This window comes from Balaenoptera musculus, chromosome 2 (assembly GCF_009873245.2).
Source record: "Balaenoptera musculus isolate JJ_BM4_2016_0621 chromosome 2, mBalMus1.pri.v3, whole genome shotgun sequence".
Taxonomy (NCBI): Eukaryota; Metazoa; Chordata; class Mammalia; order Artiodactyla; family Balaenopteridae; genus Balaenoptera; species Balaenoptera musculus.
In genome coordinates, this window is record NC_045786.1 from 18,500,220 (window position 1) to 18,517,544 (window position 17,325).

General features: G+C 37.6%; 1 protein-coding gene across 23 annotated transcripts in view; it reads left to right on the plus strand.

Moving 5' to 3' along the window:
• The window catches only part of CREM (cAMP responsive element modulator), a 66,871-nt gene that overhangs the window by 18,821 nt on the left and 30,725 nt on the right, over nt 1–17,325 (plus strand). For 15 of the 23 annotated variants that reach the window (XM_036842902.1, XM_036842913.1, XM_036842897.1 and 12 more), the window contains one exon: nt 16,044–16,190. The exons of the other annotated variants lie outside the window; for them this stretch is intronic. In XM_036842902.1, coding sequence (XP_036698797.1) covers nt 16,044–16,190 — 147 coding nt within the window. The remainder of the gene's footprint in view (nt 1–16,043; nt 16,191–17,325) is intronic. 23 annotated transcript variants of the gene reach the window in all.

The window sequence follows — 17,325 nt, forward strand, 5'->3', positions numbered from 1 at the left end:
AGGAGAGGGAAGCGTATTCTAGGCCAGGGAAGAATGTACAGAGGCACAGAGGCAGAGGATGGGGGTGGGAGCTGCAGGCGTTGAGGCCAAGTGGAGCCGCGTGTCTGGCCTGGGAAGTTGAGCTGGTCAGGGTAAGCAGACGGTGGTAAACATTTGGGAGCGTGGACCATCTTGTGTTCTAAATGCTCCTGAGACGTTTTCCAGTGTTCACTGTGTTTAAGACACCAGCGACTGTGCGCGGGTTGGATGGGGACGTCAGCGAGCTGGGAGCGGGTCAGGGGGCGGGGGTGGACACCATTTGAGTGGCATCATGGTGATGTGGGGTGCGAGCAGTGGAGACTCCTGCAGTATCCTGAAGGGAGAATAGAAAGGACCAGATGGCTGCCTGGAGAGCCCTCGGGAGCGCCAGGCACCTCCTGGGTTGTCTCCGGCCAGACTGGCTCCTGTGAGGCCTCTATTTTCCCAAGACACCCATGCACCCGGCCTGCTTTTCTTTCCTCTTTCAAGTTCCCGACACCCACTTGCTCCCTGGGGTTTTCTCCTCACAAGTGCTTTGTGGAGCTACATCTCCATGGCAACACCCTTCTTTGTTACCCCGGAAAACAGGCATTCAGACCTTTGCTATTTTTTAAGAAAGCAGCCTTTTTCTTATTAAAAAAATGCATGTTCATTGTACAGAATTGACAAAATGTGTATTATTTTGAAGAAGAAAATTAAAGCTAACTATAGTCTTAACATCCAGAAATTTAATTGTTAGCATTTTGGTGTTTATCCTTTAGTCTTTTTGTCTGTGAAAATAGAAGAGAATGCACATATATCTTTTGGTGAATTTGGGGTGTTCTAGAGTTTTTATAACTATGATTCTTGGTCTCTAATTCTGCCCTTTTGCTGAAGTGGTAGTTGAAAGCAAATCTTCCTTCTGCCGCCACTTCTCTCCCTTTAGGTACTGGTTTCCTGTTCTCCACACATGCAGTTTCCTCCGGCCTTCTGGGCCTGCACAGTCAAAACAACAGATCTCCATTGTCTAACAGTGATAGTTGGCAGTTCTGAGTATCTTCAGCCTGGGTGACACCCAGCCCTGTGAGCCTCAGTCAGAAGTTGCTAAAGAGGTCAAGTAATATGAAGTCCAAAAAATAACCTTGGATTTATGAGGTTTTGGAATTGAATAGGAGTCCAGTGAACAGAAACCTAGCTTTAGTAGGTTAGAGAATAAATAAGAGGGAGAGGAAATCAGAAGTATAGATTCTTCAAGAAGTTTTTCTGTGAAATAATAGACAAAGATGGGTCTGTGAAACAAAGGAGTGAGAACTGGGGTGTGAGAAAGCTGGGAGTGTTAAATAAAATAGAAGGGGGAGATAGAGACTTGTGAGAAGGCTGAATCACAGAACTAGAAAAAGGCTGTGGTTTACATTTACAATGTTTATTACTTCCTTAAAAATCTCAAATATACCAAATGTTGATAGTCATTAAATCTGGATAGCAAGTTCATAGACCTGCTATGTTATTCTGTTTTCTCTATATTTAAAATAGTTGATCAAAAAATAAATTATGGTTTTTGTCTTTCACATACTAGGAATGTTAAGAGATTAAGAAGAAATCTGTATGCTGAGTCATTGATTCTTTTGGTTAACTAAGAGTTCTCCTCCATGGATATGAGGCCATAAATCCTCTATGGATCATGATATTTTGCAGATTAGGACACAGTTCTTAGCAGTCAAAATTTTCTAAACGTAATTATTAATTTAGATTCTTGTGATGCGTGAAGCTGTTTATTTATGACTATTCATTATTATTATGCAATATTATATAATAGAAGGATTAGGAAATCAAACTGAAATTTTATTAAGCCTATAATGTATGTTAAAAATGACTGACTCTCCTGAATTATTCCCAATGTCATTGTATGTACTTGCCACTTACTTCATTTAAACTAGAGGATTGTGAATTCCCAGATGTTTTAGACTTAAGTTCAGGTTTGTATAAAGAGGAATTTATAAAAGTTACTTTCCTTTTTACATGGTCTAATTATCATTAAGTAGTGTCAGAACAAAGGGTGTAACCAGAAGGTTCAGGGTGTAACCCGAAGGTTCAGCGGGTTTGATCCTTTGCCTCTGGTCATTTGATAGTGGTAGTTTTGAATATCCTGGCCTTTCCAGAGCTTCTGCTAATCAAGTGAACGCTGAAAATTGTCCCAGTTACGAAGATCTGAAAACTTGAGTTTGCTCTTGGCCCTCACATCTCTGCTCTGCTGACTGATTGAGGGAGGCTGGAGTTCTCAGTTTTCAGTTTTTCTGTTTTATAACTTCCCAGATATCAGTGGAGCCTTTCCCTTCTAATTGTATCCAATAGTGAATGGAAGTCACGTGGTGACAGCGTCAAAGGGCTAGAGGCTGGAGTGGCAGATCATCGAGGCTGAGTACTGTGACTTGGATTTCTTCTTGCCCGAGTTAGTTTTTAAGTAGGTTTTTTTTTTTTTAATTGAAGCTAGAACCTTGTCTGGTAAGTGTATGTGTTGATACACACATAAGACTAGATTCTACCCCCTCCCCTGGGAAAACTCTTGGTGGCAAATGGAAGAGTCTATTTGATATAATCGAGCCAGGAGGAAACCCTTTCCCAAAACCAAAATGGTGAAAAGCAAAATTACTGTATATACAGGTAGTTTTTAAAGTCATACTTACAGCCTTTGGAAATAATATTATCCTTAAATGGGTAATGGGAAGTTAGCATTTCTTTTGTGATGAAAGATTTCAAACATATACAAGAGTAGAATAATACTCCCGCATATATATGTAGAAACTTAAAAATTGTTAAGATTTGGTAGCACTTGCTTCATTTATCTTCTTTTTTTTCTTTTTGTCGAAGAATTTTCAGCAGCTCTACAGATCTCAGACATCACGTCATGTCATTCCTACTTTCTTCTGGGTATGCAGCTCTTAAGAGGTTATGGACATTTTCCTATATAACCAAATGTCATGATCATACCTAATAAAATCGAGCATAATTCCTTGGTATAATATGCACTCCATACTCAAATTTCCCTGTTCATCTCACAAATGTGTAATCTACTCTGAAGGCAACAGTGGTAGCACCTTGAACTTTTCTTGTTCCACATCTCTTGGGAATTGATAATGCTGCCATGAAACTCAGGGTGAGCGTGGTAATCCAGATGGAGCCTCAGAAGAGGATGTGCTATCTGGAGCTTCGTGCCTTATAGCTGCTGGTGCAGCCTGTGGCCTGAGTATGACACCTCAAGTCGGAAAGCTAAATAACCCTACTTTGTAAATGGCCAATTCTCAAAGTTTCAGCAAAGATAGGAAGGAAAGGTGAAGGGAGCAGAGTCACAGGGGTCATAGAGCTGGAAGGAAACTTGAGATCATCAGGGTCAGCGTAGTGCCTCGAGAGAGTTAGTTCTAATATAAAATTTAACCTTTCCGAGAACCTCTGTATTTTTGGAAACAAGGAGACTCTGGAACAGAGTAAGCCACTAGGGAATGTTGTTCAGAGATTATACTCTGCTAACCTCCTTTCTTATCCTCTCTGCTGTAAATGCAAACAGTACGTAAAGAAGCATCTTAGAAGAAAGCAGGCCTGGCATGCAGTGAGGGATTGGAGTAGGAATGATTTAACAAGGGATAGGTTTCAGTGTATGACTTGTGTGTTTTCTGTTTCAAACTGGTGGAAAATTGGAATGGCATTTCTCATTGTTTTGGCCAGCTGTGCCAAAAATCCATCTTCTTGGTCCTAAGTAGGACCAGGAAGAATATGGGTGGCTATCAGAAAACAAAACAGAACAAGCAACATACAAGCAACATTTGCTATTGATAATTGGTTAGCAACATCATATTTGTATATTAAAGTTGGTCTGTATCATGTTAGGTTGATTTGGTATATTTACTGTCGGCTGAGTACATCTAGTTCAAGCTCAGTGTTTTGTCTTGGTTCTTTTTTGGCTGCATTGGACCTTCATTGCTGCGCGCAGGCTTTCTCTAGTTGCGGTGCGCGGGGGCTACTCTTCGTTGCGGTGCTCTGGCTTCTCACTGCGGTGGCTTCTGTTGTGGAGCGCGGGCTCTAGGCGCATGGGCTTCAGTAGTTGCGGCACGCAGCCTCAGTGGCTGTGGCTTGTGGGCTCTAGAGCACAGGCCTAGCAGTTGTGGCACACGGGCTTAGTTGCTCCACGGCATGTGGGATCTCCCCGGACCAGGGATTGAACCCGTGTCCCCCGCATTGGCAGGCAGATTCTTAACCACTGCGCCATCAGGAAAGTCCAAGCTCAGTGTTTAATTGAATCTTGTTTTTTAAACCTCAGTATGCTGATTCCCTGACTTGAGGGGCTCTTACTGAAAGAGAAAATGTTCCTCCTAAGATTTTGAAATAAAAATTTTCATTTTATTGTTGACTTTCTGTTGCTCCTTAATTTTATGTATTCCTTCCCCTGGTTATTTTTAATTGCCCTAATTTACATTTTTTGAACATAATATTTGTATTCACTTAGAATTAGCTCTAAAAATTAACAAAAGTTAGGAGGAAAAAAATAGAACAGTGAATTTTTTTCAGTAAATGCTAAATTTTTGTTGTTGCTTAGTCAGCTAATTCAAGAAAATGTACTGCTTTGAAATGTAACTCATTCTTGAAGGTAATTCAAGGTTGAAGGGATATAAGTAAAAATAATTTGTGAACTGTTAATATTAGTCCCCATTTTATTCATTTTGAATAAGAATTTGTTATATAATCTGTACTCATATTTTGATAACTTTGTGTATAATAGCTAATAGATTTCTTTAAAGGTTGGCTTTTGGCTTTAGAATATACTCTGTGCTTTCATCCCAGTGTGTTAAATGATACTTTTCTGTGAATGAAAATCAGTGTTTCAAAGGTAATTTCAGTAGGTATAAAGCAGTCAAAGTCAAATTTCAGAAAAAGGTTTTGTTTTTATACACCTTATAATCAGAAAAAAAATGCATACAAATCTGTTTTAGTGTTTGAGAGACTGTTAGAGATTTTCTGTCATTTGTAATGATTTTCTATGAGATTTGGGTACTTTTTGTTTGATGTTCAAGTCTTCCTTCTTAGTTTTAGTAACAGGTAGTTTGTCACTAGTGGTAATGGAAAAATAACTGAGAATAAACAGTTATTCTCTTTATCCTTTTCTCTGACTTTTTTCTAGTTAAAGAGTAGGTTGGGGGGAGAAAATACAAGGGGACTGTTGTTTAAGGGATATAGTTTTAGATTTGCAGGATGAAAATGTTCTGGAGATCTGTTTCACAACAGTGTGAATATACTTACTACTGAACGGTACACTTAAAAATGGTTAAGATGGTAAATTTTATATTATGTATTTTTTACCGCAATAAAAAAAACAAAACCAAAAATAATAGACTAGACATTGAAATTTTAAAAATGGAGCATTAATTTTTATAATTCCTTCTTTGAATAAGATTCAGAGATTATTTACTTTGCCTTATTTCAATTTTTTGCTACTACAACCTTTGTAAACCCCAAACTATTAAAGGAATTACATTTGGAAAACACAGAGGCTTTGGGAAATTTTCACTTCATTGATAGTGATGACAACATCTTAATAGTGATCTTCAGAAATGTGAGTTTTCTGAGCCCTATCAGAGATATAACATGTCATTCTGCAAAAAGGCATGGAAGAGAAAAGCCTGGTTATGGGGTTGAAAATACTAAGTAGAGACAATATTAGATGACAATGGTGCAAGCAGAAATAGTTCAGGAAAGACATTTGCCTTTCAGTAGGTATGTTTATACAGCAATAGACCTCTTTTTAAATACCTTTTAAAAAATAATGGGTATTTATTTGATATCAGATATGTTAATATACCATGATAGGTACTGCCAGTGTAAGTTGGTCTCCCAGGTCCTTAGAACTTTCTAGTTTTACCTTTTGTAAGGGCTTGTTTACTGCTTTGTACTTGGTATAAGGAAAAAGAGCCCTAACTTATACCTGTACACACAGTTTGAATTAAGTGTAGTAGTAGTTTGTTTACTTAAAAGTAATGGAATGAAGTAGATTAAGACTAAAGACACAAAATTATTTTCTTAATTTTTATACATAGTTTTAAGTAAATACTTATTAGACTGAATTCTTTGATTCTTTACCTAAAATAATTGAAATGCTAATTTCATCAGTTGACCATTAAATGAGATGACTTATGTGAAGCCCAAATACCGTGCTTGACACAAAGTCCACATGCAATAAACGTTTTGCTTTATTCATTATAGTAACCTCAGATGGTTAGAATAGTAGTGGCCAGGCTTTGAGATGAAGTGGCTTATGCTAGTTTAAAAATATATCGTATCAGGACTTCCCTGGTGGCACAGCGGTTAAGAATCCGCCTGCCAATGCAGGGGACATGGGTTTGAGCCCTGGTCCGGGAAGATCCCACATGCCGTGGAGCAACTAAGCCCGTACGCCACAGCTACTGAGCCTGTGCTCTAGAGCCCGCGTGCCACAACAACTGAAGCCCTTGCGCCTAGAGCCCGTGCCCCACAATAAGAAAAGCCACCGCAATGAGTCGCCCACGCACCACAACAAAGAGTAGCCCCCCGCTCACCACAACTAGAGAAAGCCCGCGCACAGCAGCGAAGGCCCAACTCAGCCAAAAGTAAATAAATTTATAAAAATATATTGTAACAAAAATTCATTCTAAAGTAATATAAATCTATTTATGGTTAAATAGGCCTCCAGTGGGTATAGAGAAGAAAAGCTGATATGTAGTTGTTTTATAAGCAAAGTTCTGATATAATGTCATGAATGTATTTAAATTGGTATATTTTATTTATACCAAATTTTATTTATACTAAATTTTTGTACTTTGAATTTATTTTAGAAATTTTAAAACGTTGCAAGCATTCCTTCACAATATTTTGGCTCTGAAAGTCTAAACTAAAATTTATTACTAGATTTTCGATTTCATGGTAAGACCAAGTTTCATTATACTGTTTTTTTTTTTTAAAGAAATTCACGTTCTTTTATTTATTTATTTATTTATTTATGACTGTGTTGAGTCTTCGTTTCTGTGCGAGGGCTCTCTCTAGTTGCGGCAAGTGGGGACCACTCTTCATCGCGGTGCGCGGGCCTCTCACCATCGCGGCCTCTCTTGTTGCGGAGCACAGGCTCAGTAATTGTGGCTCACGGCCCCAGTTGCTCCGCGGCATGTGGGATCCTCCCAGACCAGGGCTTGAACCCGTGTCCCCTGCATTGGCAGGCAGATTCTCAACCACTGCGCCACCAGGGAAGCCCTATCATACTGTTTTTTTAGGAGCTAAATTCTTAGACTTTTCTATTTATAAACTCTGACCTTTGGACTAAAACTGAAAAAACTTAAGGATGCAGTTTGGTCTGGCCATGTTTTGTCACTGATTCAGATTTTGACTTCTACTTTTATGCAAATCCTTGATTCTTCTTTCCCCACCTTAATCTTGAGGAATACTTTTAAAAATATTTTAATCTTTCCAAATCAAAGGATTAATATCAATACATGTAAATTAAGCTCTACATTCTTTTTTTTTTTTTTTAAGCTCTACATTCTTGACCAAATTATTTAAATGAAGTGTAACAATAATAAAAATAACAAGAGTGAGCGTTTATTGAATATTCAGTATGTGCCAGACGCTGTTCCATGCTTTACACATATAGTTCAGCTCTCACAACAGCTCTGTAGAAAGGTACTGTTTTTTTTTCATTCTCTTTTGCAGTTGAGGAAACTAAGGTACAGAGAGGGTGAATAACTTGTCATAGGTCACACAGTTAATAAAAGGCAGAACCCAGGCACCTGGCTTTAGAATTCATTAAGCATTTCTATTACTTGTAATACATAGGTACTCAGTGTTGAACCAGACCATTTCAGAGAGCATTACCTGGGAAAATGCATAGTTTGCAAAGAGTAATCATAAATATATGCTACATCTAGCTACTGTATATATAATACTATATATATATATGCACGGTAGTATGCAGTAACTATTGTATATATACATATATACTGTATACTGTTACTCCTTCATTATGTAGCGGCAGATAAGATAGTATCATGTTTAGATCCCAACTCAGCTTCTGACCTTGGATATATGAAGAGCATAGAAAAGTTAAATTTTATCCATTTTGATGTATTAATAACTGGTCCATATAAATCCTGGCACCAATAGCTAGTCTATGTCTTGAGCAGTAATTCTGGGGCCAAGAGTACGGGAACACCCAGAGCTTTAGAATTATGTCTCATAAACTGATGGGGAAGTCAGTCTCATTGCCTTTGGTAAAATCAATTTATTGAATATCTTCCTGGCAATAAGACAGTTAATTATCATATCCACCAAATGTGGGACAATAGTTATTGCTATTTTTTGTGTGTGGAAAAAAAATACATAAAATCTGCGGTCTTAAGTTCAGGTGTACAGTTCAGTAGTGTTAGGTATATTCACATTGTTGTGAAACAGATCTCTAGAACTTTTTCATCTTGCAAATCTAAAAGCCTATACCCATTAAATAGCATCTCCCTTTTTACTCCTCCCCTCAGCCCCTGGTAACCACCATTCTACTTTTCGGTTTCTATGAATTTGACTACTTTTAGATACCTCATATAGGTGGAATCATCAATATTTGTCTTTTTGTGACTGGCTTATTTCACTTAGCATAATGTCCTGAAGGTTCAGCTATATAGTCAGTATGCGATAGGAATTCCTTCGTCCTTTGTATGTATATACCACATTTTGTTTATTATTACTATTTTTTAAGGTTGCTTTTGCTTAGTCAGTACTCTTTAGGACTTATACCAAGTGATTGGTAGAAGAATTAAGGTAGAATAATTCAAGTGAATTGCAGTTTCCTGCATAGACATTCCTGAGTTGATTTTGGTCAGAAATAGATTAATATGTAGTTTGGATAATAAGTGGTTTTAGGCATTCATTCTGTAGCTTCTGGCTTTTGGCACGTGCATTTCCTATTCATTACTAGAAATGATGTGTATCATTGTTAAGAGTCCAATGTTTGCCCTTGTAAGACATCTGCTGGGTAAATGCCATTTTTGGCTCAGGATTTTTGGCTCACTGCAACTTACTTCACTATGTACATTTACTACTTTGTAATGCAATTGGCTAGAAAATTATGATCAGTTTTAGTTTCAGTCTTACTGAAACCAAGATATAAGATTGATTTTTAAACATCTAGAGCTAAAGGATTTTTGACTTCTATAAAGATCATGTTCATAGTCTTTATAAATATAAGTAAAACATCTAGTATTGGTTAGAATGTAAAACGATGCTCCAAGTACTATAAATAGGAAATTATAAGGATTAGCTGGGGAAAAATTTCACTAGGGATTGTTTTTCAAAGCATAAGAACCCCTGATTTTGTCATCACTGATCATCACAGTGATCACCACTGCTTATTGGAAGTATTATCAGACTATATAATTAAGAATGACTTGATTCCAACATTTGCTTTGCTTTCAAGAGGGGAATTTTTTTAAAGAGACGTAATATTTGGCCATTTATAATTACAGTACCAGAAACAGAATCCACTTCTCCCTTTTTAAATTCAGATTATAGATTTCAGATAGTATTTCTTCATGCCTTACACACAAAGGATTCAAGGATCATATTATAGTTCTAACAATTTTAACATAGTAGATATAAAAATATCAGTCTTACGTGGCCAACTCTGTTATCAGTGTTTGCAGTTGATATTCACAAGGCAAAATTTAACTCCATTGATTTTGGCAATTTGTTAGCCACACTGTTTAAAAAAAAAAAAAAAAGAACCTCAATATGGGAAAGAAAAACACTAAAGACACTAAAATGATACCAATTCTACATTTTTCCTTTTGTGTTTGTCTTCATTTAGCACAAGTAAATACAACTTTTTAAAAAAATGAAGTGAAATATTTTGCGTCTTTATTAAAGTGTTCACATTTATAGTATTATTTTCCTGTTTTCAGCCTTAAAATATTTGAAATATTCTTTAAACACTTTTTTTTTCCATAGAAGAAACAGACTCTTGAGAATCCTGTCTTAATACACAGAAATCAGTATAGTTTTCCAGCTTCTCACGTAGAGTGTTAATTGGCTTTTCATTGTAGTCCTTGGAATTAAAATAGGTAATATATAGATCTGACTTTTCAGGCAGCAGAGTTGATAGCGAAGTCTGCTATACCGTGAATTCACATTTTTTCACCCTTTATTAACTGTCTTAAATGCAGGCTCAGTGGCTCTGTGACATTTGCAGCTGCACTGTGACATCATAAACCCCATCATAAGGGAACCTAGCTACAGACTGGAGCAAGTCCACTAGGTGCTAATCAAATGCTGTGTTACAACATTGTGAGGTTTTCCCAGTTATGTGTTGTTATTAGGGTTTTTTAAATTGCAAAGCCAAGTAAGGCTGTCAATTGCATCATCTTAATTTATTTCTTCAGATTAACCACTGTCTATAGTGGGGTTTTTGGTGGATGTGGTGGCATCAGCATAATCTATGTTTCAGGCATCCTATAGAAGAGGATTATTGTGCAGGGGATCAGGAAGAAAAGGTAAACTATGTCTACTATGAGTTCATTATACACACTTTTAGAGCCTCATAAAAAGAGGTATAAAAATTATGAAATATAAAATACATCCATTTTATGTGCTTGTTTTTTGAGCAGTTGCCTGCTTGGTTGTTGGAATGTGATGAATATAGATAGATCTTCCCATGGCTTCCTTTCCCACTTTTCTTTATTCAGTAGGTATACCTTAAGTAGCTTCCTTCCACCCTCCCGCCGCCTCCTCAGTTACCCTTCTTTGTTTCTCTTTTGAGAATTTAGCACCACCCCAAATTATGTTTTTGTCTCTTCATCTGCTTTCTGTCTCCTGATTGAGGAGAGCAGACTTTTCATGTTCACTGCTATATCCCTGCTGTCTAGACTGGTCCACAAGGGAGGCTTCCAATAAACGTTTGTTAAGTGAACAAAAGAATGAGTTAATTCATAAGTATGACTTGTTTCTGTGAGATTTACTTCTTAAAAAGTTTTGGAATGAATATATGGTGTTTATAAGAAAGATCTGTTTCTACGTGAAGTATGCATATTTTAGTTCAAGTGAACTAAAATTTGTGTCTCTATCAGTAGTGTCCTTTAGGAGAGACTTAATTCCCTTCTCTTTCCAGAGCTTCTTTAGTATTCTATTTGCACATTGTGAATAAAGTAAGTATAGTAGTCTTTATAGGTTGCTTTTTGTCAGTGTATCTCACATCTTTATTTCCTGAGCTCTAACCCAAGCATCAGTCCCGTAATTCTCCTTGCCTACTAAACATTTCCACCTGGTTTCCTCCCATTGCTTTCACCCTAGCCTGCCTAAAACTGAATCTGCCACCTTGCACAAAAACAAAAAGATGTTTCTTTACTTACCCATTTTTGGCTTTGGGGCCACCATGCATGTTCCTGAATCATTGCCTGAGTTCCTTCTGTGCCATCTGTGGACCACATCCTACTTCAGGGGTGCCCTGTATTTACTTGTGGCTCATGTGATCAATAGAATAATACTAATGGTAAGATGTTAAAGGTAGGGAGCCACATGAATTTTTTTCCTATGAATGATGATGTTTATCCTGTTAACTCTACCAGTACAGTTAGTTATAAGCTTAATGCTAGTCACAGATCAGTTTTGGCAAAACCAGTAAGAATGTAGAATGCCTGACAGGTTCTCTAGATCTAAGAGTGTTGTTGATGTTTTTTAAGGATACATTGGAATTGTGACTCTAGGGTATGTCACTTGTGCTGCTTCTCAGCCTCTATTTCAACAGTTTAACTAAAGAGTTGTCTCGTGAGCTTTTTGTACTACCCAGAGTTCAGATGTAAGAGTTTTCACTGTAGTTACAGATTTGTATAACTCATCTCCAGAATTCTAGGAATACAGTTTTGTACTAGTGGGTACAGCTCCCTTTCTACAGCAGGTTTTCTTCTCACGAAGCCTTTTTGATAGAGCATTGTTTAATAATTTGAAGTCGTGAAAATTACACTCGTAAGACAATTAGAGCAACTTAAAGCATGATTTATACTTATCAAAACCCCATGAATCTTTCTTGAGTTGTTCTTCAATTCTTCAAAATATCTAATTTCTTTGAAGCTGGTCATTTCCCCATGAAAGTGAATGTGGCACTATCTGCCATCTCAAGCCACAGGTCCAGTCTGTAAGAATACTAGTAGTACTCTTGGCTATAATGTATATTCTGTTTTGCTCAATCTCTGTGATACGAATGCTCTATCAGGGTTACTATATATGGTGGTTTTGGCTGTGCTGCTGTGGTGGAGCTGAAATTGCCGCCTGCTTCAGCACTCTGCGCTCTGAGCTGTGAGCAGGGCCTACCTAGGGGCTGCGTAGGATAGAGGATAGAGCAGTAGTTTTCAAAATGTGGTACAGGGAAGCCTGGAGGAGACTCCAAGGACCCAGTATTTTCCAAATAACTCCCACATGGTGTTACACAATCATGCCTGGAGGTTTGGGATGACAAACCTATTTTCACAGTAATACTAAGATTTATTTTCTTTTTTTCTCTGTATTGGCATTTGCCCTGATGGTGCAAAAACAGTTGGGGGGTAAAACTGTTGGCACCTTAGCACGATCAAGTCAGTGGCAGTGGTGCCAAACTGTGTTAGTAGTCATTGTGGTCTTCACTACATTAACTTGCAGTTTTTTTTTTAAATGTCAGTTTCACTTAAGACTGTCCCTGATGAATCAGCAAACATTACCAATTGTATTAAGTCTTGACCCTCGAGTACATGTTGTTTTAATATTCTGTGCTGTGGAAGTGGGACATTCACTGAAAGCATTTCTGCCGCGTACTGAAGACCAATGGTGATCTTGAGAAAAAAACACTTGAGTTATTGAATGAGAGGCAAGAAGAACTAGCTGCATTCCCCCACCCCCCCCAAACAGGACATCATTTTTCTTGAAATAATGGCAAATAGCCAAACTATGACTGTTCAAACTTGAGTATTTGAAAAACATTTTCTCAAGAGAAAATGAGTGGATGAATCTAGAGACTGTCATACAGAGTGAAGTAAGTCAGAAAGAGAAAAACAAATATCGTATATTAACGCATATATGTGGAACCTAGAAACATGGTACAGATGAACCGGTTTGCAGGGCAGATATAGAGACACAGATGTAGAGAACAAATGTATGGACACCAAGGGGGGAAAGTGGCGGGGTGTGGGGGTGGTGGTGGGATGAACTGGAAGATTGGGATTGACATGTATACAGGGATGTGTATAAAATTGATGACTAATAAGAACCTGCTGTATAAAAAAATAAATAAAATGAAATTCAAAAATTCAAAAAAAAATGAAGTAAGCTTGTCACGTCAAGGAAAACAATTAACAGTGTTTATTGCCAATGATAAAATTCAGGCTTTTAAGCAGCAGTTTTGAATTTTGGAAAATCTCCATCTGCCATTTTGAGCTTGATAGCTTCCCAGTATTTATAGTTTTCTGATGAAGTTGATGTTGATTTTAATGAATGTGATTTTCTGATAGTGTATCATGAAATGTGTCAGCATTTGGGAGATCTACTTAACTCAGTGAGCCAGTATTTTCCAAATAACTACCGCATAACATTACAAAATCATGCCTGGCTAAAGAGTATAAGATAGATCAATGTCTAAGTATAAGATAGATGAATGGATTTTAACGTAACTAAGTTTTCAGATTCCACATGGCCACTAACCTTTAAGAAACAGCCACTTGCTGAGTTTTGGTGTAGTATCAAAGAAGAATACCCACATTTCTCTGAAAAAGCCATTGAAATACTCCTCCTTTTCTAATCATACATGTGTAAGAGGCATATTTTATTCACATACCAATTAAAATAACATATTGCAACAGATTCAGTGCAGAAATAGGTATGAAAATCCAGCTGTTTTAAGTTAAACCAGACATTAAAAGAATTTGTAAAAATGTAAAACATTGACACTCTTATCATTAATTATTTTGTCTTGAAAGTAGTCTTCATAAACTGTTATTTATGTTAGCATGTAATGGCATTATTGTTATTTTTAAGTGAATTACTAAGTATTTTAAACATTTCTCAGTTTTAATTTCTAATGTGGTAAATATCAGTACATATAACCAACAGTGGGCTGAGCTGGCTTGTGAGAGCCGATGGTGTACATCTTTTTCCAGCTTTGTGTTCAGTGTCACCCGTTGGTAGCTTGAAATCTGCCATAGTAGGAGTATTTAAATTACAGAAATCTGCAAAAGTTACCCATAGCATTCTCCCTTCCCAAGAGCTGGTTGTGCATTTACAGCATCCTGCTGGATATAAATCACATAAACAAAAGTTATTTAAGGTCATCAATAATTTTTAAGAGTGGAAAGGTGTCCTGAGACTAAAAAGTTTGAGAATTAGTCATTTGGCAAAGGAATACCTTTTGGCAATTGGTTCACAAAGAGATGGATCCTTTTTTATAATTCATGCAGGGAACATTTGTAGAGTAAATCTAGTGGTTTTTAAACTTCTGGTTGTTAAATCTGCTGGCTCCATTATGGAATGCCCTTTTTCTTTCCCCTAAAGTCTAAAGTAGGCAATAAAACTCCAGGAGCAGGTGGGCTGAATTTGCCCCGTGGGCTACATGTTGGGTGTCTCCAGCCCGGTTTCTCACTTTTCTGTCCAGCTGTTACCCAGGTCACAGCAAGGCCCAGCTCAATCGGCAGCTTGTACACAAGGCCTCCACTTGTTGTTCAGGCCCATACTGATCTTTCTGTTCTGTGCTCCTGTGGTTTTCATGACCTGGACAATGGAGCAATTAGTTCTGTACTGTTTGTGTGCTGTTGTTTCTTAGGTGTTGGCTTTAGCAATTCTGCTTTCCACCCTAGGGCACCTAGTGCAATGCTCTCCGCGTAGGTTCTCTTGCGTGGATAGAAGAGTTTTTACTTTTGGATTGCCGAAGAAGTTTGCCTTCCAAGAGAATGATGTTTTAAATAAATCTAATTATTTGTTATAAACCCAGTTTTTAATAATTCTTTTTAAAGTATTAGAGTAAGTAGATTGGAAATGATTGGTTTTCCTTAAAGTGAGGTCCAATGGAAGCTTTCTTCAAAATTTGTTTTAGATTCTGTGGTCTGCCACCACTCATGATAGAAACTAGTAGCTTCTTTCATGTCCAAAGTCTTCGGTGTTCTGAGTTAAGTCATAATGAATAGTGAAACTTAGTAAAATGAGGCAAAGTTTGTAAGATTACACTGGCCTTTAGGACAGTTGTGTAGTAATTAGAAATTTGGCAGGTTTTGAGTCCAGAGAAGTGAAGGTTTTATTGTGTTTTACTGGTAGGGATCTTTGTCAGAAGCACCCAAGGTAGCTGGTAAATGGCTGTTCTCTCCTGTCTGTGCAAGCCAAGTGATGGTTCTGGCCCCTCTGGATGCTCCAGTTGGGGGGAAAGAAGTGTGCCAGGGCCACATAGGCTCCAAGGCATGAGCTTTCTCTGGTTCGGAGATGCGAGGGGCATGAGAGGTCCTGGAATTTCTTTGGCCTGTGCCCTTTTTGTGACTGTTAGGGCATAAAAGTAACTGCAGTTTTCATCAGGATAGAGACAAGGCATTAGCTTGTGTCTGGAGTAATACTATAATATCATATGTCAGAAGTTTCATTTATTAAAAAATAATTTACCATCTTTAAGTTCTGTCTCCGATTACTCTTAAGAAGTTAGGGAGGGTGGTTTATACTCTGGCCTAAATAAGGCTTCACTGTTAGTAGTCGTGAGGTCGTAGTGAGGTAGTTTAACTGCTTTAGAACTTTGTGCTTGGAACATTCTTAGCCACCAAAGCATGGGAACCGAAAGTGAGGAGCATGGGTTCTTTAGTATCTGTCACATCAGAGAATGACTGTTCCAGGATGGTAACCATCTCCTAATGGTAAGTACCCTGGCTTGCTTGTCGTTTCTTAGAAGCAGGAAAAATAGGCCAGTCATGATAGTGAATGGTATTTCTTTAAGAAAAACATAAAGAACTAAGAAAAGGTCCAGCCTTAATCTTCAATGATGATCATTTTTGCAGGTTTCTGTAGCTGGGTCAGGCACCGGAAGAGGCTCCCCAGCTGTAACTCTAGTACAGTTACCTTCAGGCCAAACTGTACATGTCCAGGGAGTATTTCAGACACCACAGCCATCGGTTATTCAGTCACCACAAATACAAGCTATTCAGGTTAGCTTCCTTCCCAGATGATTTGTCTTGGACTTTCTTGAGCTTTTTTTTTTTTCTTTTACTAATTCATTTATCCTCATTTTCTTTGTGTAGCTTTGATGCTCAAATCTTGTTATTAAACATTTAGACAAATTTCCTTTTTATGTGTGAAGTGCATTGTGCCCTGCTAGATACATGGATTTGACTCGAGTTGTAGTTTTGTTAGCTCTTAATTTACAGATTGAGTCATTCTCCTTTAAGTTGTTGCTCTCTGCTCAAACTTAGATTTGTTTAGCATTGCTCTCCAAAGATGCTTAAAAGTATTTTGAGGATTCTTTGGAGATGTCTGATAAACATGGTAATGTAAATATTGTAGTACTGATGCTGTTTTCACCAGTACTCACATTAGAGTGTAGAAATTTAGGTTTATTGTTAATTCAATATGTGTGACATGATATTATTGTTACTTGGTGTTAACGTTTATACATCAGGTTAAACCTTGGTGTTTTTTTAGACGTGGTTAGTGTTGTGGTTGTGATCCAGAGATGTGTTTTGTTATTTATTGTCATCAAAGTTGGTCATAAATTCTTAACATTTCTCGAAGCTAAAACATTTCTTTGCATCAACAGATGTAAATTATTAAGTATGCATTTTTAAAAGCATACTTTTCTCTTCTACTGAATTTATGTCTGTTCCTTTTTAAGGTCAGTTTGTTTTTGTCCTTTATTTTATTTATTTATTTATTTTAGAAACTAGGTGTTTTTTTTGTTTTTTGTTTGTTTTTTAATTAATTTATTTATTAATTAATTTATTTATTTTTGGCTGTGTTGGGTCTTCGTTTCTGTGCGAGGGCTTTCTCTAGTTGTGGCAAGCGAGGGCCACTCTTCATTGCGGTGCGTGGGCCTCTCACTATTGTGGCCTCTCTTGTTGCGGAGCACAGGCTCCGGATGCGCAGGCTCAGTAATTGTGGCTCATGGCCCCAGTTGCTCCGCGGCATGTGGGATCTTCCCAGACCAGGGCTCGAACCCATGTCCCCTGCATTGGCAGGCAGATTCTCAACCACTGCGCCACCAGGGAAGCCCTGTTTTTGTCCTTTAAATGTTGAAACTATTTGAACCTAATTGATGACAAAAATATCTCTGAGGAAAATGTAGTT